Source organism: Engystomops pustulosus, chromosome 6, assembly GCF_040894005.1.
Source record: "Engystomops pustulosus chromosome 6, aEngPut4.maternal, whole genome shotgun sequence".
In the NCBI taxonomy this organism is placed as follows: Eukaryota; Metazoa; Chordata; class Amphibia; order Anura; family Leptodactylidae; genus Engystomops; species Engystomops pustulosus.
Genome location: NC_092416.1, coordinates 132,774,153 through 132,800,650, shown reverse-complemented (window position 1 = coordinate 132,800,650; position 26,498 = coordinate 132,774,153). Strand labels below are relative to the sequence as shown.

At 42.1% G+C, this 26,498-nt stretch overlaps 1 protein-coding gene across 4 annotated transcripts in view; it reads left to right on the top strand.

The window, feature by feature from the left end:
- Nucleotides 1-19,488, top strand: part of KANSL1 (KAT8 regulatory NSL complex subunit 1) — a 60,407-nt gene extending 40,919 nt beyond the window's left edge. For all 4 annotated transcript variants that reach the window (XM_072111106.1, XM_072111107.1, XM_072111108.1 and 1 more), the window contains 13 exons: nt 10,546-10,687; nt 10,843-10,965; nt 11,910-11,971; nt 12,062-12,224; nt 12,741-12,900; nt 13,386-13,547; nt 13,636-13,803; nt 13,893-14,041; nt 17,773-17,891; nt 18,179-18,233; nt 18,346-18,455; nt 18,532-18,751; nt 19,097-19,488. In XM_072111106.1, the coding sequence (XP_071967207.1) occupies nt 10,546-10,687; nt 10,843-10,965; nt 11,910-11,971; nt 12,062-12,224; nt 12,741-12,900; nt 13,386-13,547; nt 13,636-13,803; nt 13,893-14,041; nt 17,773-17,891; nt 18,179-18,233; nt 18,346-18,455; nt 18,532-18,751; nt 19,097-19,300 (1,837 nt within the window). In that variant the 3' untranslated portion in view covers nt 19,301-19,488. The remainder of the gene's footprint in view (nt 1-10,545; nt 10,688-10,842; nt 10,966-11,909; nt 11,972-12,061; nt 12,225-12,740; nt 12,901-13,385; nt 13,548-13,635; nt 13,804-13,892; nt 14,042-17,772; nt 17,892-18,178; nt 18,234-18,345; nt 18,456-18,531; nt 18,752-19,096) is intronic.
- Nucleotides 19,489-26,498: the final 7,010 nt, after the last annotated feature.

Sequence of the window (26,498 nt, the reverse complement as noted above, 5' to 3'; positions counted from 1 at the left end):
CAGAAGGCCAGGAACACGCCAGGTTAAGTGAGTGCGGGCGCTATGCAGTGTACTGCTATCCTGCACAAGCTACATATAAACCCATAGTGAGTGTATTCTGCGTGTAGATACTGCAGAGGTTTCCTGCTGGAAATTCTTTGTGTCTGCCATATGTTGCCTTGACCTCAGGATTATGGTAACAATTGTAGTTACTGTATATACTCGAGTATAAGCCGAGGCCCCTAATTTTACCACAAACTGGGAAAACCTATTGACTCGAGTATAAGTCGAGGGTGGGAAATGCATTGGTCACAGCCTCTCCAGTATGTAGCCAGCCAGCCCCTGCCCCAGTGTATATAGCCAGCCTGCCCCTGCCCCAGTGTATATAGCCAGCCCGCCCCTGCCCCAGTGTATATAGCTTGCCAGCCCCTGCCCCTGTGTATATAGCCTGCCAGCCCCTGCCCCAGTGTATATAGCCCCCCCTTCCCCGTCGTGCAGCACAACAATACCGGATGGATCGCACAGAAGATCTACGGGTACCGCCAGAAAGGCGAGTTTTGATTTATTTATTTTTTTTGACTCGAGTATAAGCCGAGTTTGGGTTTTTCAGCACATTTTTTGTGCTGAAAAACTAGGCTTATACTCGAGTATATAAGGTAATCACGTTAGATAAACTTGAATTTTTCCTTTACGTGGTCATGCGTTCTGTAACTTGGACTTGTCTCTGCACCATTATTTTCATTATACATAATGGTAGCAGGATGGAAGTGACCCAGCTATACAACTTATGAGGGAGAAGATGTGATGTGTCAGGTTGTTCTGCCTGCATTTTGGATGGCAAACTGAAAAGCTAATTTTGGTTAGGTGAAAGCTGCAGGAGGTTCTGTAGGTGCTAGTCTTCATTTTGTAGGATTTTGGCTGCAGTGTTACTAGACGGTCTGAGCCTGTAAGCTGACACTGTCAACTGCTCAGATGTTGCTCAATGAAGCCTCCGACTTGGTATTGACGTTCTTGTTGTGCACAGATTGGTCACGTGAGCAGCCGCCTCCTAATGTCATTTACTGGGACATGCAGCCTCCGCTATGAATGAATTCAGCGCTCTCTAAGCTTTGTATGTTACGTCTGTCTGCTAGGTGAATCTGCTGCAGGAATTGTAATGCTCTGCGCCCTCACCAATGCTCCTGTGCAAGCACAATGTATCTGTACGTAATAAATATCCTTATTTATCAACTGCCCCTTACACCAAAACCTATGCAGGGTATAAAACCCACAGCACCCAGACAATTACCTCTCCTTAGGACAACATTTCTATATATTCTGTGTTCTTATTACAAGCAAAAAAGAGAAAGCCTTGTCATGTCTGCCCTGTGTGACACAACGTGGGATCTCGTAGTCCTGGGATAGGACGCAGCCCATGCTTTGATGTACAGGGCACATAGTGCTTACGCTCTAGATCCATAGGAAATAAAAATTGACAGTGTGCTGTTAGGATAATGGAGAAATCCCTTGAGTCTTGTGCCGACACCATTCTTGCTAGAGTCTGACTTTTCTCTGACAGCGTTTATATACACCAGATGCATGCTTCCCTTGGCTCTGTAAAAGATGCTGACGATCCCCGCATTTTCTTGCCTTATTTTTTTTTTTTTTTTTTCCAGCTGTAGCATGTATGGCATGAATGCTTAACAGAGCAATACTGCAGTAAGAAGGCTGGAATGCCAGTGGGGTTGTATAGGGGCAATCGGTCCACTTTAGATTACATAAGAGATAGAGGTAAGGTACATTGGCCCACATTTATCAAAAACCGTGCAGTTTGTCCGTGGAGTGTGCAGAGTGCGCCAGATTCATGAATTGTGGAATCCGGTCTTCTGCTCTGGAAGTGTGCACCAAATTTTATTTTGGTGCACTTGTTCATGCTGCAGAATTGTGACGCACGGTCTAACATGTCTCTTTTGGTGCACATTTTTTTTTTCTGTCCTGTGGGACACAATGCAGCCGTGATGAAAAACAGGCGCAAACACAAATATATGTGCAAGCGGTTTGCACGTTCCTTCTAGTGCAGAGTTGGACATAAAACATGCAAACTCTAAATGTAGGCCGTTATGTTTACATGCCTAGACAACTATACTCTTAAATCCAAAATGGGAAATTTTTGGGGGTCTCTTCCAAAAATAAAATGCCAAAGCTTTTCACAGTAACACATTTTCCCACAGAGCCATCACCATACAATTGGGAAAAAAACTGAACACGTATGACCTGTTTGGAAGACTGACAGAGGAAAGACTCTTTAGAAAGAACGGTGCAGCGTGGCTGAAGTTTCCAAAAATATAACAAATGTCCTTTGGACAGACAAGATGGAAGTGGAGATATTTGGCCATAATGCACAGCCCCATGTTCATCGAATGTCAAACACTAAAGAATTGTCGCTTATGGACACACTGTGTATAAAAGCTCTCTGAACCTTTGGCAGGGTGTTCTTTATTATATATTCTGTTTTATCTGTTGTGTAAAAGTTACTTCATTTTCTTCTTTACTTTAGCTGTTTCTCACAGTAATTGAATAGAAGCCATTTAGTAACCAGAATGAGCTTAGCATGTGACCACAAGATTGTTATGCAGAGATCTTAAAGAGGGCCTGTCACCCAAAATTTTAGCATGAAGAGCTGCTTACTAGAGTAAGCCGCTCCTAGTGCTTGAACAAACGCCGCAGCGTCCGGTAATGCTATCTAGCACTGCGGCGTGGTACAATGTCATCATCTGACCGCTCGCAAAGGTGTCCGACGTATTCATGAGGGGGCGGGGTTAGGGGCGGTGATTGCCACATGACGCGCGGCAGTCACCGCCACCCTATGGAGCGACCATGAATACATCAGACCGCTTTGCGAGAGGTCCGACGATTACATTGAACCCCGCCACAGTGTTAGTGTTACTGGAGGTTTCCAGTAACGCTATAACTCTAACACTGCAGTGTTTGTTCAAGCATTAGGGGCTGCTTACTTTAGTAAGCCACTCCTAGTGCCGAAATTTTGGGTGACAAGTCCTCTTTAAGATGTGAGGAATGAACAATGTGCATACTATTTCATTTTGTTCCATAAAGTCTGCCGGGGTAGTGTATATCCTCTGGTAGGCGCTCTCCATACCTGGCACAGCTCAATGGTTTCTTGAATATTTCCATCTTGTGGGTGAGGCTTTTCACTTTCTGTATTTTCTATTATGGGTATTGATATTTACATTCATATGATGGGATGGCATACACCACTAGTATAGCTTTATAGAGGTACGACCATCTGTTACAGTTTCATGTTGTACAAATCTGTACTCAGGTGTATGTCTCCAATATCAATGGAATATTTGTCATATTTTTGTGCAAATGCTGCATCTTTGGGTATTGTGTAGACTACTGCCACCGTCTAGGGTTGTGGTGAGGCTTTGTATTACACTGTGGAAGTCACCATTAATGCCTAATATTAAAAAAAAAAACCCTGGCATTAGTGCATCTCTTATGGGGTACCACTGAGACCTATGAACCCTGACTTCTACTGGTGTGCCTTCACCCCATTACCAATAAATTGATAGAGTTAGTATAAACCTCATCCCATTTGTCTGGATGATGTCACATTACAGATGATGTCTTCACAATTGTGCTTGAAGGTGAACCTTCCTAAAACCGAAGAGGAGGCTTTCTTGGCATCTATTGTACACATCACAGCCTCACACAGTGTTATTACTGAAATAGAATGAACAGGAAATTCATAAAAAATAAATTGACTTGTTCTAATAGATCTTATGACTAGGCCAGATGTCACTGCTCATTTAAAGGGGAACTCCAGTAGTAACTGAGGAATGTCCAGCTGCGTTTACTATAGTCATGCAATGGTGGAGGAGGGGATCTCTCTTCACTCAGTCTACACTGTATTGAGGAGCGCTATAGCCTGCATTCACAATTTATTGGTTTCCATGCGTGAGAACTGGCTATGGTCTTTGTGATTGTAACCAGTAATGGGCAAGTAATCCCGGTATATAAATGTATTGATTGGTTGTAGTTTCCTTGACTAAAAGGATCTGTGAGCATCTGTCTGACCTCCTTCCCCATCTGCAGTGTGGAGAAGGGAGCACAACGTGTAATAAAATTGTGCATTTTCATCACCTTTCATAGGGGTTCATTTTGACTCAGAAGCTGACTTGGACATATACATGGTTCCCCCCCCCCCACCCCCCCCCTAAACTGTACCAAAATATGTTAGAACTATGTATGGTGTCAATCTGTGACCCTTCCCCCCGGCTCAGCATCTTCTTCCTCCTCTATGCTGCCTTCAGCTGATGACAAGCCTTCAAACAGCTATAACTTCTGAATCGTGAAACACAGGCCGGCCGCAGTACAGTGCTCAGACAAGTGTGCCGCCATACTGTGCACAAGAAAATTGATAGAGCATACGGCAGTGTGAAAGAGCCCTAAGCCTTTTGGGGAACCATTTTTACAGTCTGAAAGCCGCAAGTTGAGGAACACTGATATCTGTACAAATTTCTTTTGCCAGAAATCTTTGCAGCACCAAAAGGCTTGGGCCATTACTTTATAGAGTCCCACCAATGTTCTGGTGAGAGATGAGCCTGAGATATATCACAATATATTACTGGTGCATTACCCTGCAGAAAAATTGATCCCTTACCTATTGTTGATAATGTCTGTGGCTGACATATACCGTATATACTTGAGTATAAGCCAAGGTTTTCAGCATCTGCCGGCCTGGCTGGAAAGCTGAGGATGCCGGGGGTCAATGCTGGAGGGCAAGTACAAAGTTTATTTTTTAAAGGAGGCGCTCTGCTGCACGTTACACTAATGGGGGCCTGCATTTTCCACCATAGGCTTACACTCAATAGTCAATATGTTTTTACCACTTTTTTTTGTGGCAAAATTGGGTACCTCTGCTTCTACTCTGGGTGGTTTATACTCTATTATATATGGTACATTGTTTGTTTTCTGCTCACATACAAATCTTATGCAGACATCTAGGCAGGTGCTAGGTTCTCCCTGCTAGAAGCACCACCTAGAGGTGAACCTTAATCCTCTGCTAGAAGTTGTATAAAGCCATCACATAAGAGGAATGTGAATGGTTAAAATTTCACAATGGATCCTCAATGACATTGGATCTTACATTGTTATCATCCAGAAAACAATTGTCCTCTGTTATCAGCTGCTTTATTTCTTGATGTCTGCAGGCCTTTCTTCCTCCTTGTTATCAGTAAAGTCTTTTTAAAACCTTAGTAGTTTTCTTTATTTCCAATCTGAATAAAATCCATCCAGCTGCCGAAGAAGTTACAGAAAGGAATGACTTTATTTCTGGGCAGGTTTGGATCAGGTATAAATGACACTGCCCATGGTAAGGCATATAGATATACATGGGGGGCATTGCAGTCTTCGTCTCGGTGTACACTGACCTGTCAACTTCTCCACTTACTGAGCGTCTCTAGCATTGGAAGTGTTGTGCCCTAAGGGGCTCAGAACAATATGTAATATGTGGCCCCCTAGGATCCTTTTGGTACAACTCCATCATGGTTTGGAAGCTTTGCAGTGGTACTCGTACATGTATTTTACATGAAACTGGTACCAGACAGGATCTAGAGCTGTTGATCCTCATCTTTCTGGTCTATGAATGGAGAGGGTGTGACAAATGAAGTAGTAGTCCATACTGTGCACCGACGGGGGCCTTTTATCATTTGTGACTTTTTAATCCTATGTTTTAATTGTTTGATTCATTCCTGCATTCTGGTATTCGGCTAGAAAAGTTGCAGATTTGACACACATTAAATGAAAAAGTTCCTAGTTGCACATGTTTTGTTGGCTTCTAAAATTTGACTCTGGAAGGGGAATTCTGCTGTTTCTGGGCAACAACAAAGAATGATTTGGGGTTAAAAGGGTTTGCCCACAAAAGAAAATTCTCGAATTTTAATCCCCTAGTGATGTTTACACAATAAAGATAATTTTTTACAATTTTACCCAATTTTATAGCTATTTTAGCTCCTGTCACTCAGTGATGCTTAGTGTAAGAATCCAGAATGAGTGTGGACTCTCTAAGCAGATACTTCATGATTCCTCTAGTGCTGTGAGATGACAATGTGCTTAGATTATCGGGGTATAAGGTTTATAGACACTTTCGTTTATCTTCTGCACATTGTACTAGAATCTGACACCTAGAAAGAGATGAGATGCATATTTACACACAAAAACACTCGGTTCTACTACATCTCTTCTCTTTCACATAACACTGCTAGAGCTAATGTACCTCCCTTCCCGGAGAAATATCTCAGCTCCTTGTAGCTTGTAGCTCTCCTTACGATGCAATGTGCTGTTTGCAGGCAGGAAGTCTGTGAGTGTGAGGAATAAAAGGGGGTGGTGGCCAGAGACAGGGAGCAGCTCAGCTCCACAGATGGAAAAACAAGATGGCTGCCCACCCTAAAGTCAGAAGATAAAGGGTTGGAAACCAGGGGCAACTGAAATTGTGTAAAGCAGGAATCAGACAGGTTGGAATTATATCTGTGAAATGCTGTATTTTTATTAATAACAATGAATTGGTGTGTTATTTTGTTATCCTGAGTATATTTATGAAACGTTGTGGGAATACCCCTTTAAGCCATGCTGACGAAAATGGACAAAGCCAGTAAAATTGCTTCTAAACATTGCACTAATCAGTGTTTAACCTCTTAACGCTCTGCGCCGTAGTTCTAGCGCAGAGGTGCGGGGGATGTATGAAGAGGGCCCATGGGCTTAGCCCTCTGCATACACAGATGAGGTTTATTGCATTCTGCAGCAAACCCCCATCGCATGGGCACCGCCATTTTTCATAAGATCGTCGCTCCCCCGAATTTCAGCTGGGGGCTGCAATCAGTTGCCATGACTGCCTCAGGTCTTCGTCAGACCCGAGGCTGCATGGTTTCTGAAGACTTGTTACAATGAGCCGGTGGCTCATTGTAATGAATCCTATGCAAAAACGCCATAGACTGCAGTATATGTAGTACTATTGCAGTATATGGTAGGAGCGATCAGACCATCTAGGGTTAAAGTACCCTAGATGGTCTAAGAAATGGTGAAAAAAAAATTAAAAAAAAGTTTAAAAATGTAAAAAATTTACAAAATATTAAAAATTCAAATCGCCCCTCTTTCCCTAGAACTGATATAAAACATAATAAACAGTAAAAATCACAAACACATCAGGGATCGCCACGTCTCAAAATGCCCAATCTATCAAAATATAAAAACTGTTCTTGCCGGTGGTGGCCTCCACAACAGGAAATAACACCCAATTAGCCAAAACGTGACTTTTACACCATTTTACATGACATACAAATTGATCAAAATGTCGCACTAACCTCAAAATGGTAGCAATGAAAACGTCGGCTCATTTTGCAAAAAATTACATCACACAGCTCCGTACACCGAAGTATGAAAAAGTTATTAGCGTCAGAAGATGGCAAAAATATTTTTTCTTTTTTGTACACATTCGTTTAATTTTTGTAAATGTATTAAAACGCAATAAAACCTGTATAAATTTGGTATCACCGCGATCGTACCGAACCAAAGAATAAAGCTGAGGTGTTATTTGGAGCGCACAGTGAAGGTGTTAAAAAATGGAGCCCACAAGAACGAGGGCGTGTTTTGTGTTTTTTTTTTTTCTTCAATTTTTCCTCATTTGGATTTTTTTTTCGAGCTTCCCAGTACACGGCATGGAATAATAGATAACATCACGGAAAAGTACAATTTATTTTGCACAAAATAAGCCCTCACACAGCTCTGTACATGGGAAAAATGAAAAAGTTTTTTGAAAGTGGAGAGTGATAAATGAGCGGAAAAACCCTGCGTCCTTGAGGGGTTGTCCACTTTCAGCAAATAATTGATATTGTTTGTGTAAGGAAAAGTGATACCAGTTTCAATGTACTTTCTGTATGAATTCCTGTTTTGTTTTTTGTTTTTTGATCTCTGCTTGTCCGTCAACAGGAAGCTTCACTATTTTACTTCCTGTCATGTGACAGGAAGTCCCACTTAATACTGTGATATATCAAAATATGCACCTGTGTGACATCGCATCACCACAGACCCGTTGTTATTCACAGGATGTAAATGGTGAAGCTTCCTGTTGAATAATAAAGAGACCTAGAAAACTGTGCAGAATATATACATAATTACAAAATATTTCCAATATTAATAATATTTCCTTTATTTATTTATATAGCGCACACAGATTATGCAGCACTGCACAGAGCTTACAACAATCTGTCAATATTATTCAGTTATTTTGCTGAAATGGACAGAGCCTTTTAAATGTAGCACTTGCCATCAAGACCTTAAAGGGTTATTCCCATCTCAGCAAATTAATGTTATTGTTTGTATTATAAAAAGTGATACAACTTTCCAATATACTTTCTGTATCAATTCCTTATGGTTTTCTAGATCTCTGCTTGCTGTTCCTCTATAGAAAGATTCTGCGTCTACTTCCAGTGGACAGAAATCTGACCATGGTCACACAGGTGCACTGCTCATTATATCACACGGCTCTGATAATCTCTGTGACATAACGAGCCGTGCACCTGTGTGACCATGGTCAGATTTCTGTCCACTGGAAGTAGACGCAGAATCTTTCTATAGAGGAACAGCAAGCAGAGATCTAGAAAACCATAAGGAATTGATACAGAAAGTATATTGGAAAGTTGTATCACTTTTTATAATACAAACAATAACATTAATTTGCTGAGATGGGAATAACCCTTTAAACATTTTGTAAACACCATCCACAGTTTTTCACAAATCACTAATCCATACAGACATTTGTCCGCCAGTGGCTCTATGTGTAATGTGGAGGAGCCTAGTAGTGTATTTCTCAGGCCTATCATGTAAGACATCATTTGCATGTGTCCTTAGGACTTGTGTGGAGCAGGAAGTGTAAAACTGCTCCTATTTCCTGGATAATCTGTGTATAGGGACATAATGGTATTGCAATATTAAAGAGCATGTCATAGACGGACTAGCACACCATGTTCGTTGGTGTTAATGACTCTTATTGGCAGCCATATGGTTTCCTTTTCTTCAGCTCTATAATGGTGCACTCTGCCATTAGTCTTAAATCTTTTGGTTTAATAATTTTTTGCAAAACGACCACTCCTAATCCCGAGAGGGTCGCCACCTGCTGTAGCGCTATGGGTGTATTATGAGTTCTCTTTTATGGCTCAGTTCAGACTGTGAAATATTTCCTGACTGTTGTGGGATGCCAGACTTGCAGCAGGATGGTAGTCGTTGGTGCTGCAAGTTCAGGTCTGCAAAGAGTCCAGTCCTAGAAATGTGGCGGACATACGGTCTGTATTTCTGGGACTGAACAAATCGATCTAAAAGCAGCCTAAGTTGACGAGTTGGATGCTAACTTGGTTTCAAACTGAAATATAAAATAAACCTTGTATTAGGCTACATTCACACAAATGTGTGCCCGCCATAGCATGGCAGGCACACGGGAGAGGAGGAGCGGTGACCGCTGCTCGCCCCTCTGCATAGAGATACATGGCACACGGCGCCGTGATATGGGGAAAGACAGGACATGTCCTATCTTTTCCCCAGGGACGGTACGGTGCCACAAATGTGCTGCACTGTGCGCCCATATACGTCCTCCAATGATCGTGTGAATGTAGCCTTAACAAGACCCCCATCCATCCTACCACGCTGTGTGTTGAGTCTATGTAACCTACTATATAGCCGGGAGGAGAAGTGTGGCATGTAGGTGAATGAACCTCCTCGCTCTTTGTGGTTAATGTTTTCACTTCTACCTTCCCGCTCACCTCTCCCCCTGACCTTCCTGTGGACTAAACAAATGGCTGACAGTTCAGTAAATCATATCTCTGGGATAGGGGAGGTATAGATAATGAGGGTGGAATGATCTTATCTACAGTGAACCATCATCCAGCCTTTGTTTCTCCCCTCCATCCCTGAACACCCAGCGCTCTTGACAGAACATAGCACTTCTTTCTTTTTCTTTTCTTTTTCTTTCCTCTAGATAGATCTAGATGGATAGGTATAATGTATATATGTACACTCATATCTATATGTGTGTATGTATATCTATATTTGTGTATGTATATATAATATATATATGTATGTGTGTGTGTGTATGTGTGTGTGTATATATATATATATATATATATATATATATATATATATATATATATATATATATATATATATATAATATGTGCACATATATATTACACACACACCCCTGTGAACTTGTGTAATTCATGGAAGGTTAGTAGATGGTTTAGGGCAGGCTAATGCATCGCCCTCTTGTAATATAGAAGCGTTTTGTCTCGTAACCAAGAACCTGATTCTTTGGAGCAGTATTTTGGTTAGGTGGTTCCCCTGATGCATATTTGCTTTGCAGCGCTGTGAATGTGCTGCAGGATAAGCAGGTGCTCTATGAATTAGTAATGGCTTGTAATTCCCCTTTCCTTTTATTTTGGATAACACTTCCTCCTGTATGTTCTGTACTCTATGTTCTGTGCTGGTGGTAATGTTGTCCTTCTCCTCCTCCTCCAGGAAGAGGCGCTGTGAGTGGGTCTGGGCTCAGGAGCGAGCCGATGTGGTGAGTCGGTGGAACTGGCTGCAGGCTCACGTGTCTGACCTGGAGTATCGCATCCGGCAGCACACGGACTTCTACCGACAGCTGAGAGCAGGGAAGGTAAGCATGGAGAGTCACCCGGGACCGCACTTCTCTCTTGTCTGGTGACAGCCAGCGCCACAGGGTGTCATGGGACCGTCTTGTGTACTGACTTTACTTGGCGTGATCCTTTCTGCTATATTAAACACTACGTATATCTTGTCTTCTCTCCATAGGGCCAGGTTGTCTTGGGAGATGCCAACCCTACAGAAAGTAACGCAGTGGACTCCCTACAAACCTTTCCTACAGATGCCAGGACGGCAGCCTCTGCATCCCCTTCACCAGACCCTGAAAAAAAGGTGAAGCGCTAAGCCTACACACATTTTCTATGTATGAGGGACACTTGGCTTTACAATGGCATAAGGCCCATGCCTTGTGTACTAAGTTGTACTTCTCCACCGTTTGGTTGGATAAGATTGTCCCATGTGCTTTAGCACTTTGTATCATGAGTCATGTGTGAATCATGTACCATTCCCTCACATAGCTAGTGTGGGTGAATGGGCTGACATTGCTTCTAGAAGTAGCTTGCAATCGTGCTAGTGACACCCTGAAGTTTCCACAAGCTACTTGGTCCTTAGTAGCAAATCCCTTAAGTAATGTTCTCATCAATATCCTTCCCTTAGACACGTGAGGAGTACTGGCACATTCCCCTTGGGCTCTCCGCTGTGTTAGTAGCAACCATTTCTTTATAGTAGAGATCACAGCCAGTGGCTCTGCACCATGCAGGTTACAGGTCCTTGGATTTTCCTGGAGCTATTAAATTGCCCTGGTTTATTATATTTCTTTAAAGTTTCTTTTGTCAATATCCCCCTCCCTTTAATACATACAATTTCTACTGAGAAGAGTGTAAAAACTCCTTCTACTGCATAATTTTGCTGATTCCCACTGCTGCTTCCTCCACTTAAGTGCTGAATGTTTCCTACCTGTGAGTGAGCATATGTTCCATCCCCATATAATGAGGGAGGCTATTGTCATGCTTCCTATAATCTGCTTTCTCACACCCCTCCCATCTGCTGGAATTACTGCAGCATATTTCCAGCACTACACTGGTCAATGTACAGTCCCTGCTGCCTGTGCTCTGGCTCCCCCTGCTGATCATTTGTCAGGATACAGCCACATGTTACTAATGCATGATTCACTTCTGTGTAAGCTCACTGGATTGTCTGGAGATGTCCTCATTATTATATAGTATGTAATGCATGACCTTGACACGTTCCTAATCTGTGGGGTTTTTTTTTTTTAGTCTGACCCTGGAGCTTCAGAGACTAAAGTTCTGCAGAAACCCATTAATGGAGTTGTTACTATGTGAGTATGACTATTTACTACAGGGTATCTCATATACACACTTCTTACACAGATAAATAATTCTCTATGTTGTCATGCTCTTTAAAACAGGCTCCCACCTCGCTCTAGCTCTGAGGTGGAGGAACAGGCACCCAGTAAGTCCACAGGCTCTGTGGTGGATAACACCTGTGTGTGTGCAAGAACCAGACCAGTCCTCCACTGTAAGAGGAGGAGAGTGGTGAGACCGGACAGACTTCTACCACTCCACAGGAAGGTAAGGGTTCACATGTGTCCCTCACGTGCTGGTGTCCTATCATTAGTATAAGATGTGCTAAGACAATCCCAAATTGCCACCAAGTAATGACATGAAATATTGCTGTAGCTTTCCCTGGTGATCTGATCATTATTGGGTCTGCATGTGGAAGTGGTAAAACCCAGGGATCCTGAAACTTAAAGCTCTCTCATCATATTGGCTTCTGGTCTCATTCATTTCAGTAAGACAGGGCAGCCAATACACTACAAATGCTGCTCTTTCAATCTGGCTTTGCATGTATTTTTATAGCACCTTTATTGTCAATGAAATGGGTCACTAACAGTCTAGGACTGTAAACCCCCTTTAAAGCTGTACAATCTTTGTTATAGTATAGGTGTAATCCCCAGGAAACTTCTCCGAGTGACTATTGCATAAAGGGAAATGAATCATTGTTTACAGTGGGAAAACTGAATCTCTATCGCCCTCTGCTGGTTCTCAAGTGTTAATGTTTTATTTTTTTCCTTTCTGTCTGCACAGGTTCAGCGCAGTGTTCCACGGCCTTGTGAGGTCTCCTCTTCATGTGTCATGTGTGCCACATACCCCGGGGTGTCAAGCCAGTTTCCTTATAGTGATCCCCTCTCCGAACGTCTGACTCTTCTGGATCCAGCTATTCATCCTGTACTCTCCTTTCCAGCTGGTGAGTGTGAGATTACTGGATTCCTTATCGGCTTTTATGTGTGCTAAACAAACTGCATCAAGACGGCATGTACAGACTATTAGCCATACAGTAGGAATAGGTTTAGTTTCTAAAGTTGGTGTCTGGACCTTAGGTTATCTCATTTACCCAAACCATCACCTAGTAGAAGAGCACAAAAAGCAACCAATGGACCAGCTGCCTCACCTGCCTCACCTGCTGCCCCTCGCCCGTTGCGTTTCTCTTGTCTGCAGTGCATCAGAGCATGCTTGGTACACAGCCCTGAATGCATAATGTGAATAGGTTTCCGTAACTTTCTAGCTGCATGTTAAAAATTACACAACATTGAAGAAATTTCTGGCTTCTCGGATCTACAAGAACTTTAAGATGCGCTGGCGTTTGTAGATCCATATAGACTGAGTTTATAAGCACATTATGGTGGTAATATGAGCGGCACTGAAATTAGTAGTTATGTCTTTCTTCCACAGATGTTCCCGTTGGTTTGCGACTTCACTCTTTACTTCGGTCACACAACAAAATGGAGAGGCTAAAATCTGGCAAAAAGGTCAAACAGCGTTCCCATAATCAAGCCGTCAGCACCCCTGAGGGTTTTGGTACAGACAGAATGCCTGGGACTTTCCATCCTCACAGTGAGTCTTCTCATACATTGTCTCTGCATAATGTCAAACTACAACTCCTACCATCTCCTGTGTCATGCATGATCTTCTTCCTATTCAGGACTAACTGTCCATAGACCCTCTTCAGAGACCATCATGAAACAGCACTTGGAAACCTTACCACGCACCTTAAAGTGTGAGCGCACGTCAACGCTAAAGCAAGAGCGCTCCCCGTCACTGTCCTTACCCCACAACAAGAAGAGGCATTACAGTCTCCTGGAACAAGATGGTAGGACAGTCCATGCAGTGCACATCCAAAGCTTCTGTATTCCTGCCTCCCGCTTCTAACCTCAGGGGTTCTGTTCTTTTCTCTTGCAGTAGCAAGACATGATTTTGAGAGCGATCGGTCCAGTCCTGCTTCAGAAAACTTTTCCAGCCTGTCTCATACGCCATTGTCCCGGCAACAGACCGTGCCATCAGAAGGGACAAGTTCTGCCTCCCTCAGTGCTGCTGCGGCCGCTGCTGCGGTAAGGACAATCTTTCTTGTTTCCACCCACCACAATGACTTATGAAATGATCTATTGTGCAAGGGATTTACGTCATGTGTTGTCCTTATTGACAGAAGCTTTCTATTCTGGTCCCCATTTTATGCTTTGTCATGTCAGTGTCCACAATTTTTTTTATGATGTATTACACAAGCTCCAGATAAGTATGATCATCTAGTTCAGTGGTTCCCACCCTTTCTAATGCTGTGACCCCTCAATACAATTCTGCTCCCTATGTACAAAGGTAAAACTACTATAATACTGCCCCCCTATGTACAAGAATATAACTACTATAATACTGCCCCCCTATGTACAAGAATATAACTACTATAATACTGCCCCCTATGTACAAGAATATAACTACTATAATACTGCCCCCCTATGTACAAGAATATAACTACTATAATACTGCCCCCCTATGTACAAGAATATAACTACTATAATACTGCCCCCCTATGTACAAGAATATAACTACTATAATACTGCCCCACGTGTACAAGAATATATCTACTATAATACTACCGCCTATGTACGGGAATATAACTACTATAATACTACCGCCTATGTACGGGAATATAACTACTATAATACTACCGCCTATGTACAAGAATATAACTACTATAATACTGCTACCCCCTCCTCACACAAAACTCACCCCAAGTATTGTCCCCTCCTTAAACAGAATCCCACCCCCTAGTCTTGTCACCCCCCCCCCCCTCTCCACAACACCGTTTCCTCCCAGATCTGCGCCCAACCCCCCCCCCCCCCCCATCCACAACAAAGAATCCCTTCCGCCGGGTCTTACACACAGCTCTAGTCATTCATCCTTGTCCCCCTCCCCACTGTCAGCATCTCTGCTTTACACACCTTTTTTCAATGCCCTAAACTAATACACTTCACTTTTGCTATGGTGGATGGACTATGCTAGTCTCCTTACTTTTACACTAGCTTTTTTTCCTGGCTGTGCTGATTTCTCTTAAGATCCATAGAGTTGGAAACCAGATGTGGACTAAAAAAGGGGAGGGTCAACTTCTCCCTGTTCACAGAGGAGGAATGAGGGGAGGTCCTGTGATGGTAATCTGTGTGTGTAGCTGAGAGGAGTAGCAGAGCCGAGTGTTGTGGGTGCTAAGCCTCTTAAATATATGTATATATTTTTTAAATAGACAATAAACCTTTTATTAAAGGACATTTGGAGATAAAATGCACATGGTAGATACATCAAATAAACGGTGGTCTTGCAGGACCCTGCATAAAAGGAAAAGATAGAGAGAACAGCGTACGGTTATACAGTATGCAGTGAAGCCTCTTACTTAGAAACGTGAGGTTTAAGATCTCACCTGCTCCATTCCAATCCATCTCAGTCTGTGATTCTGCTAAACCTTCTGTCTCTCCGTACCTCATTCTGTGTCACACCCTCCTCTGCAACCCCCTTGCCCACCTTCTACACTATCTGCACAGTGCAGAGAAGCTATTAACCTTTAGTGCTCACACAGCACAGGCTGTACACTTCATGTACATGTTCCATACTCCTCCATGTGAAGAATGCTACCAGGCTAGTCGCCATATACAACCTGTATGTATATACAGGCAGCGTTTAGTGGATTTACCTGTAGGAATCTCACTGCATTTGCTGCTAAATTTCTGAAGGAGAGAACACAATGTATTGTGGGAAGTGAGGGCAACCTGAATTGGACACCGCTACAGTGCAGATACAGGAAGAGGTTAGAATCCACCCTCTTCAGTGCAGCTGAAGATTTTTGCCAAGTATCTCCAGAACAGAAAATGCCATAATGCTATAAATAACACAATATGAACATCCTTTTGTTTGACATGTGATCCTCCTTTAAAAACAATTTGGTAACATCATTTTAACCTCAGAGGTACCCTTAGGGACGCCCTGTTTTTCAAAACTCCACTCTTTCCCTCCCTACTCTGCCATAGTAAAAGAGAACCTGTCAGGCAAATTAACACCCCAAAACTAAAAATATTATGTCCCTCTACATGCCTGTAAACTTAACCAATCAAGTCCTAAAGCTGTATGCAAATAACCTGAGAGGGGTCCAATGAGTCATTAGTGTAGCTGATGTCTGTGTCTCATACATGTCCATAGCACAACATGTCAGGTACTTGTGTAGCTGAAGTCTGTGTCTCACATGTGTATAGCAGAACATGTCAGGTACTTGTGTAGCTGATGTCTGTGTCTCACACATGTGTATAGCAGAACATATCAGGGACTTGTGTAGCTGATGTCTGTGTCTCTCACATGTGTATAGCAGAACATGTCATGTACTTGTGTAGCTGATGTCTGTTTCTCATACATGTGTATAGCAGAACAGAGCATGTCAGCAGGTAAAGCACAAACACCAGCAATGCCTTACTATACGTTACACACAGACATGAGCCAGGGAAGGGGAGGGGTAACTGGTGACATCACAGACTCATTTACATAATAAAGAAAATATGATTCTAGAATGATTAATGTATGAATTGACTAGATAAAGGCTGGGATGGAATCCTTTGTGAGCTGCTCCAACAAATAGTGGTGACAGGACTAGTGACAGAGACCTGATGACAGGTTTCCTTGTAATTTTGTATTGTGGGATAATACACAATGGTGGGTTTTGCCTTGCATCTGCCAGGTTCAATAGTTCTGAAGAGTTTACCCCCTTGATCTCTGGGTCCCCATGCAGTAGCCTGGGGCGTATTATGTGCACGTCTACCCCTGCATATGTATGATATACATGCATCAGCATAAGCTATGGGGTATACAGGTACATATGAGCATGTATTACATTGTTCCCCGCGATTCATTATGTGGATAACCCTCTCTGCTGAAGCTTATTGTGGAGGGAGCTGAGAAAAAGGAGGTTGTCCTAATTGGCATTAAATGTGCCAGAAATAGATGAGATCCTCACATCATATGCGCCTGGTGTCTACTGAATGTGACACGTAGGCTGTACACCTTTCCATCAATGCATCTAGTTGTCATGTAGTGTTATGCTGGCAGGAGGGAGCAGAATACCATTTCCAATCTGCAGCTTTGCAAATCCCCAAAATAGCTGATCCCCCTCTTATTTCCCCAGAATTAGCCAATCGTTTTAATGTAACCGCTTCCTGTCTCCAGGATGTAAACACTAGTATAATGCATGAAGCTGGCGCTGCCCTCTACTGGCCAAGTATGATATTCGCAAGTGCATTGTCATTGATTAACTATCGTCGAGATGATCTGTGATAATCCTTTTAGATACATTCATACTACACGCTCTTCTGCCTATGACACCTGCCTATGGTTGTTATAATATGTAGCTCTTGGCACTATTTTATTTTTCAAAAACGTAACTATTTAGTAAAGGGAGGGATGTGGAGAGTGAACATAAGAAGAATCTGTTTTCCACATGTAACTGCAGATGTTTGCTCCATACTATGTACTGTGCAGGCTGCAGCATATGGTCTCGCTGCGGGCTGTGCCAGTAGACTGATGACCTTGTAGATTTGCGTTGTAACACCCATTCATTTGTCCAAGCAAGGACAGAAATGTGATTCCAGTTGTAATTCAAAGATTGTGAAGTGTTTGGGGATTTAAGGAGAGGATGTTACCAGACCAGGACTCTACTAACCTTAGAATCTATTATTATTAAGAATACTATAATCTATAATCTCCCTTTCTGTATAAAATCTCTTGAATGAAACCCTTTTTCTCTTGTCATCCACAGGCTGCCAGGAGGCGACGTGTGGAGACCTCCTATGACATTGACAACATTGTGATACCTATGTCTGTAGCAGCCACCACCAGAGTAGAAAGACTTCAGTATAAAGAAATCCTCACTCCTAGGTATGGACATTCATTTGATAGGAAGTGGTCACAGCCAACCATAAGTTATACAATGGATTTGAAACCGCAGCCATGTCTGTCCATAGGTTGTTTGGGGTATTGAAGCTCATCGGATTCACTTCATCTGTGTCGGGGCGCTATACCTGACACAACTGTTAGTGTGGAAAGTGTGATTGGAACGATAGAGGGCTGCATTTTCTACTTTGGGGTTTTGGCTTGTTTCTTGTTCGCTGTCCTGATAGTCCATGAATAAAGTGATTCTAAACTGTTGACACTTGATCCCACAGCTGGCGTGTAGTGAAGATCACTCCGCTGACAAATGCTGAAGAAGATTTGGAAGGGGTAAGTTTCTTATTTGGAGGTGGTGTAGATGGAAGCAGGAGAGAGCACGGATTTGATGCACATAGACTGGGGAATGTTTCTAGTCGCACAACTTACATTTGTTCCCTTGCAGTTGGAAGATGTCTCAGATGCTGCGTACACCGCATTGCACGCAAAGTGCGAGGAGATGGAGAGGGCAAGATGGGTCAGTAGCAGTATTCCACCTCAGCGTAGAGGAAGCAGGTACTTTATTCTACTGATCCCTTGTTACAAGTCGTTTTCTACTGTATATGTGCTAATGCTTGGTACTTTATCCCAGGACTCATAGAACATCTGAAAGCTCAGTGACTCAGTCTTCTCAGCTTCTCACATCACAGCCTCCATCCCCAGACACAAGCAGCTGGCAGGCCTTGCCAGACTTCTCTCCGCTCAGCCCCGACGTTCTATCTGCCCCTCCTACACCCACTTCAAGAGACACCCCACGTCTGATCTCCGAGGAGACGCAGAGTTCAGTGTCAGACTCAGGGTTTGAGGAGACGGTGAGTATATTGTCATGGAAGCCCATCACCAATGGTCAATGTCATGTCCTGGTCTCTTGGCATTGGTGATTTGCCAGTAGAGTGCAGGGAGACCTGCATTTTCATGGACCATTGTCCATTGTTTGTGGCCCTTAATATGTTTGTGTGCATAAGGGCATAGAAGCTGAAACAAAATGGCAGCCCTTGTAATTATGTACATTTGATAGAAAGAAACAATCTACGTTTGGAAAATTTTAAAAAATATATTTTGCTAATTGTTTTCAATAAGTTAAAAATGAAAATTGATGATGCATTCTTTTTAAGGTGCTTGTCTGATAGTAAACCTTACCTCCTTGTTGCTTGCAGACTGTACAGCCGTGGGAGAGACGACATTTCCCCCTTCCTTATCAACCCAAACAGGATCTTGCAGGAACCAGTGAGCCAACAGACTGGGGAGGGCCTCGCCCTCCACGTAGATCTTCCTGCAGCTCCAGAACTGCCAAAGATACAGAGGGACCCCCATCCTCCCCACCCTGTCCTTCTACCAGACCCCGACCCCTCCACAGATAAAGAGGAGGCAGGGCTGGAAGGGAAGAGTCAAAGGGGTGGAGAAAAAGAAGAAATTATATAAAAATATATATACCCAACAAGACAAATTGGTTTAAGAGGAATCTGTTGTTTGATATTCAAACTTTATCCCAAGAGCAGAACGCCAATTTCACAGTTTTTAGTGAATTTAAGAACTTTAGAAACCTGTTCATTCTTGTTTTCCGATGTGTTTTGTTTCCTTTCCTTCCTTTGTTTCTTTTTAATCAAGTAATGTTGTAAGTGTGACACTGTGTACGTAACCCGCTGCTGTAACACTCTGTGCACAAGGCAAGTAACAGAGGTGTAGGCACTTGTCATCTCCCCATGCCTGCAGCTGTTTATATAGTGCAGTCTTGCTTGGTTGCTGAAGTGGTCAGTTCATGTTATAGGGGAGATGGAGGTTAATGGAAGGGGTTGTCTTACTAATGATTATGACTTACTGTGGCAGACTTGGTGCCATTTCATCTTCCTCCTTCAGATGCCACATGGCCATGTCTCATGACCAGTTTACTATGTTATATGTATCCTAGCGGCATAATGTAGATGTCTTAAGTAGGGCAACCCCTTGAACCAAGTCATTTCGGTATGTTCCTCAAGTTGTAGCACTTACTGCTGTTGAAGGATAAATCGGACATTTCAGATCTACTCTTGTTACTTCTATGTAATTCTTCTAGATAATGGCAGAAGAACGCAAATAATTTTGACTTTTTTTTTTTTTTTTCTCATATAAACCTGATTTGCTTTTCTACACATTTTGTGAGTGTCTGATCACTGGGGGCACATCATATACAGAAATCTAAATGAAATAGATATTTACCTCCGTTGTGACTGTATTATCCTTGGCGGGGTAGGGTGTGTGCCGTGTAGTGTACACTTGGCGGCTGATTCGGACGGTAACAAACAATAGAGTAAATATCCAGTTTTATGTTTTTGTAATTAAGAATTCCTTGTCCGAAATTTTGTTCAGTACAATCTCTTAAAGGGTTATGTCCGCCCCCCCCCCCCGCCCCCCCATCATTTGTGTTTAGAAGAGTGCTGTGGGCTCTAAACACGTCACCAAGCACAGCACCATATATTTGCAGTGGCATTACTTGGTATTGCTGCTCAGCCTTTTTCACTTGCATCAGACTGGCCTGTGATATTGGGTTGTTGGGTATGGATGATCAATATATATTGCGATAAAAGCTAATCGGAGTCCACTTTTACAATGGGACACTGCACCTTACCAGTATCTGTATGGATGACGAGTAGTGCTAGAACCAGGTTGTTATATAAGTTATGTTACTCTTTTTATAGTAGCAGAATAGTGAAGGCTAATAGAAATGTGATAGGGATTTTTTTTTTTCCTATAATTTTTCCTGAAATTCTCTGTATACCATTTATAGCTTTTTCTAGCTAACCGGCCTCCCCTTCAAAACATATCAAATACATATGTTACCTGCACATACTAAACCTTATTTGGTGTCTTTCTTGCATGTGAAATCTGTTTTCTTTTATAACTCTGCAATTATTGGTTTAAGGAAGGTTAAAAAAAAGTAGACCATTGTATTTCTGGGTTAAATCTGCACTATTTTAATAATGTCACTGGTTACAGAAGTTGCCCCCTGCCTGACGACCGCTACCCCTTCACAACTGTTGCCTGATCCTCTTTGTACACAGTGGGTTATACCAGATCGTGTATCTATCACCTGTTTCTTGTTTAGTTGTACATATTATCTTTTTTTTTTTTTTCCTGTCCTTTTTAATTTTGCTGTAATTTTTTATCTTTGTGCAGTCATGGGCAGTCCTTGGCACTGAATGGGTGATTGTTATCAATGTTGTTTTAAACTGTTTGTCCACTTTCCGCTAAGCATTAATGGCTTTAGTTCTCTAGCAAGTTAAGAAAAAAAAAAATGTTTTGAGAACTTTTAGCATTGTATAAAGAGAAATAATAATGAAACACGACTTGTATTTTGTAAATAACTTTTTATTAGCTCACCCCCCCCCCTCTTGTTTTTTTTTTTTGCTTTTTCCCCCTCCATATCCCCTTAGAAGTTGGTGGTGGGAGAATCTGCACCATCCGCTGGGGTATGTAGAGTGATTTTTTTTCTTTTTTTTTTTGGTTTAACGTCCTTTTCTTTTCTTGGGTAAATTACAAAAAAAATAAAGAAAAGAAGTGCTTGGAAAAAAATAAAAATAAACCCAATAAAAATGCTGTTGTATTAGAAGTAAATTTTCAGTTAAGGAACGACACATGTGGTTACATCAGGCAGACAATACAAGTTCTATCCAACTGCATGGAAAAAACTGGTCTCCTGCTGCAATTTCCCATTCATTATGATACTACTGTAAATCATTGTGGGTTTGCATTGGTATTAAATGAATGTCTAATGCTAATCTGATGTGCCAAAGTATAACATGAGCAGATTATTGAGTATTGCAGAAAGCAACACATTTACACGTATGGTGCATATCTTCTCTGAGCTGCCTCATGTAAGTTCATACTAGGACCTCATTCACACTTCAGCTCATTTCAGTCTTGAGCATGGGCAGCATATGTAGATTTAGGCCACAGCGTCATGACCATTCTTGGTCTGTAAAAAAAACACCAATTTATTGGACCCAGCACAGTATCGGAGATGGGGGAGTCCATGATTCATAGTGATGATACACGGAATCCCTTCTTCCCTGGAAAACCTCGGTGCTAGTCTTTAATCATGACTACAGCAGGGAAGGGGGGACTTGTAATATCACTGTTAAACAGGGAGTATCGTCCCCACCACTGTGCTCAGTCCATGAAATCTAGCCAGCAGACGCTCCAGTTTTTGGTGATCCTGGCCTTTATTAAACTCTTTATTTCTGCGGACTGTTATTCATGGGGGGGGAGATAATGGGATGGATTTTATATTGGTTGATTTTTGTAGATCAATGACCGCTATTAAAATCAATGGCCATATGGATGCTGCTGTCAGACATTTTCATGGCAAACTGAAAGCATAGGGGTTAGTTTAAGAAATAGGAAAAAACACTGACAAAACGTCCTTGATTTTGGTATATTGAAAATAAAGGATTGTGAGCTTTCCATGGAAAATCTATATAATAAACCATAATGACAGGGGAATGAGGTCCCAGGCTCAAATCCAAGCCAGGACATGTGCAGTTTTAGTTACTTGTGTTAATGTTGCTGACCTTTGGGTATTCTTTCTTCCCCCTCTCCAGTTGTATACTAAACATGTTGAGTTTTTTTTTTTATAAATGAGACCTTTTGAGTACTACCAGCACTCGCCTGCGGAGCAGAGCAAATGTGAGCCTTAATGTTGATATCAGTCTGTCACACGTAGGGAGGAGGGAAACGATACAACCAGCTTGGCTCTTTCTACTCCAAATAACACAGGATATTATTATACAAGTCCATTGAAACCATTAAAAGCACAACCCACATGTGTAATCTCCAATCCTGTCCGTTCACGTGTCCATGCACACAGACATAAGAAGCGGCAACAACGTCTTATAGTGCAGGTAGTAGCCAAGCAGTGTCCCATGCTCCGGAGGTATTGTACATACATATTCGTCTTTCCTTCATATATACTTATCCTGTATCTAAAAAATAATTTTTTAGGAACATGCTTATTCTGGACCATTTAACATTGTTTGGCTACTACTTCCACTATTCATGTTGTTGCTTCAATTATGTTATGGAAAATTTGTATCAATTTATCAAAAGGTTTCAACAACTGTGGATTAATATAATAGGATTATAATATTATATATTGTATATTATTATATATTAGGTATATTATATTAGGATTATATATTATTATAATAGAATAATAGGATTGGCAATTACACATGTGGGGTGTGCTTTTGTTTGTAATGTACAGTCATGGCCAAAAGTTTTGAGAATGATACAAATGTTAATTTTTAATGTTAATTTAAATTTGCAAATACTCCAGAATGTTATAAAGAGTGATCAGCTTAACAGCAATTAATTGCAAAGTCAATATTTGCCAAGAAAATGAACTTTTTCCCCCAAAACACATTTCAACTTCATTGCAAGCCTGCCCTAAAAGGAGAAGCTAACATCGTTTCAGTGATTGATCTCCAGCCCTGTCCTCATCAACACCCACACCTGTGTTACTGGAGCAATCTGTCATGATTAAGTAAGAATCACACTAATGGCTTGGCATCATTGTTTCTCTTCTGTTAACCATGGTTATCTCTAAAGAAACACGTTCAGTCATCATTGCACTGCACAAAACAGGGAAGAGTATCGCAGCTAGAAAGATAGCACTTCAGTCAACAATCTATTGCATCATCAAGGAATTAAAGGAGAGAGGTTCCATTGTTGTCAAAAGGCTCCAGGGCGCCCAACAAGGACCAGCAAGCGCCAGAGCCATCTCTTAAAAGTGTTTCAGCTTTAGGATCGGGCTACCAGCATTGCAGAGCTTGCTCAGGAATGGCAGCAGGCAGGTGTGAGTGCATCTACACGCACTGTGAGGAGGAGACTCTTGGAGCAAGGCCTGGTGTCAAGCAGGGCAGCAAAGAAGCCACTTCTCTCCAGAAAAACATCAAACCATGGAGCTCCTTCCCACAATCCCCCCCCCCCCATTCCCCTTCAAACTGATACCAAATATATATCACAACTCATCAATAACAGACAATCGGGGATTGAGACTATCATGTGCTCTGGAATGTATAGAAATTGTAGACCCACTACCAGTCTTTAGTTTTTAAATACACAGATGCATTCTTCTATTGCTAACACTCCTTTTATATCAAGTTTACCAGGCAAATGTTTATGTTAAAGATGACCTGTGACCAGAATTATACCGCCCAAACCAACAATGCCTGCTGGTAAAGGGTTACAAGTCCTCCCCATATCACCTACAGTAACTGCCAGTGAGTTGCTGTACCTTAATTACAGGTGGTTTTCTGATATGCAAATTATCTTACTTGACTCTATTATTCAATATAGGACTCTGTTTTCTCCAGGCTGCCAGGGAACCGCATCCTCTTAATGTGGCACTCTTCAAATCGCTGCCCTGTCTGTACGTAGAGATAGTCTGCCAACATTCAACTACAGACATATAAAACTCTATTTATAGGAAATATTGTCAATTTTCTTTACACAGTGTGTTGTTACTTTCATGTCATTTGACAAGGCTGGTGTCATTTAAGGTCCTTTACCTAGTTAAATTTGCAACTTCTAACCCATGTATGTATCTGATCACATGAAATTGCAGCAGCCTCCATGGAAGATGGGGAGCAGTAGAAGACGGTGGAGGCTGCTGTGTTTTTCATGTGATCAGATACATACAGAACCTTGGATGACATCACCCTGGTCCAAGCTGAGAAGAGGCATGGGGAGGAGTAGATGGGACGGGCAGGTCATGCCCCCTCTGATGCCTGGTAATATATGATGAAGTTTATTTATGGAGATGTGAGGGAAACAATTTTTAGCTAAAACAAGGGTGTAATTACGTTAGTAGGGCTCTGTGGGAACCTGTCACTGTATTGTGGTGACAAGTTCCCTTTAATGTTGTTGATTGTGGCTTACAGCCATGGAAAACCCAAAAGTCAAAATTGTTATTTAAGACCAATTGTAAAATAATTTTTAAATACAGAAATGTTAGTCAAATGAAAAGTATGTAGTGTAAATGCACTCAATACTTGGTCGGGGCTCCTTTTGCATGAATGACAGCTTCTATGTGGTGTAGCTTGGAGCCGATCGGCTGATGGCGCTCCAGAGGTTATGGAAGCCCAGGTTACTTTGCTGGCCAATCAAGCACAGTGATACTGTGGTTATTATACCAGGTATTGGTACTTTTGGCAGTGTGTACAGGTGCCATGTCCTGCTGGAAAATGAAAATTCCATCTCCAAAAACCTGGTCGGCAGAGGGAAGCATGAAGTGCTCTAACTTTTTCTGGTAAGCGGCTCTGCTGACTTTGGTCTTCATAAAACACAATGGACCTACACCAGCAGATGACATGGCTCCCCATCTGAAAACACCTTGGACCCCAACAGTCCAGTTCTCTTTCTACTTGGCCCAGGTAAGACGCTTCTGGCATTGGTCAAGAGCGGCTTGGCACATGGGATGCTACACTTGTAGCCGATATCCTGGATACGTCTGTGTATGGCTCTCCTCCAAATACAAAATTTAATACAAAATGTTTGCTTCCAATTAACTTGGGCCAGATTTATGTTGGACCTTGCACATTCTTTTAGGTGCAAACTGCTTGCATAGGTATTTAGGAAGTGTCAGCACCACATTAGTGTCACAGCTGCACTTTTCTTCATGTGACACAAATTTCTGCACTGAAATGGGCATTTCGGTGCTCAGTAGGACCACACTCCACATTTATCATGTAAAGTCTGACAAAATAGTGTTGCAACCCCTATGTTAAAGTTGGGGCAGTGCAGGGGGTGCCAGATTCATGCAGAACGTGTGCCAGAAATCATGAACCTGGCGCACCTAGGGGAGTGCGTCAATAACTGCCTTCTGGACATCTATAAATCTGTGTGTTGCCTACTGAATCGGACTAAGTGACCTTTTAAAAAGCTTAGGAGGCCTTTGCAGGTGTTTTGGGTTAATTGTTCTTATTTTTTGAGAGAATGGCCCACATTTATCAAAAGTAGTGAAAACTGCACCATGTGCAGTCTGCCTCACCGGTGTGCAGTGCGACAGGTTATTGAGTACTCATTAATATGGTGCACCCTGCCCTGCTCGGAAAGTGTGCACTAACTTTCCTCCACTTGGAATTGAATTACTTAATCCTGTACCAGGTTAGTCAGTAACTACAGGACAGGGGCAACTAGCAACTCCAAAGTGATGATCTTCTCCATTGGGTCTAGAACTTAATGGTGACTTCCCCCGGCCTGCAGAATTTTCCCCAAGATGTTTTCAGCAACTCTTAATTCTCGCTGTGCAACTAAAACTACCCCACTGTGACCACTCAAGATATAATCTAGTATAATATACTTTGAACTTTAGTCCAAAAGAGAGAAGCAGCACTCAGGCTTTGGTTCAAGGATTTATTCACATGTGGATACAAAGTAACTTTGCTTTGTATCTACATGTGAATAAATCCTTGAACCGAAGTGCTGCTGCTCTCTTTTGGATTTGTGGACCCTGGGGTCTTGGGTCAGACCCTTATAATTGGAATTTATCTTATTTCTCACAGTGCCACCCGGATATACTCT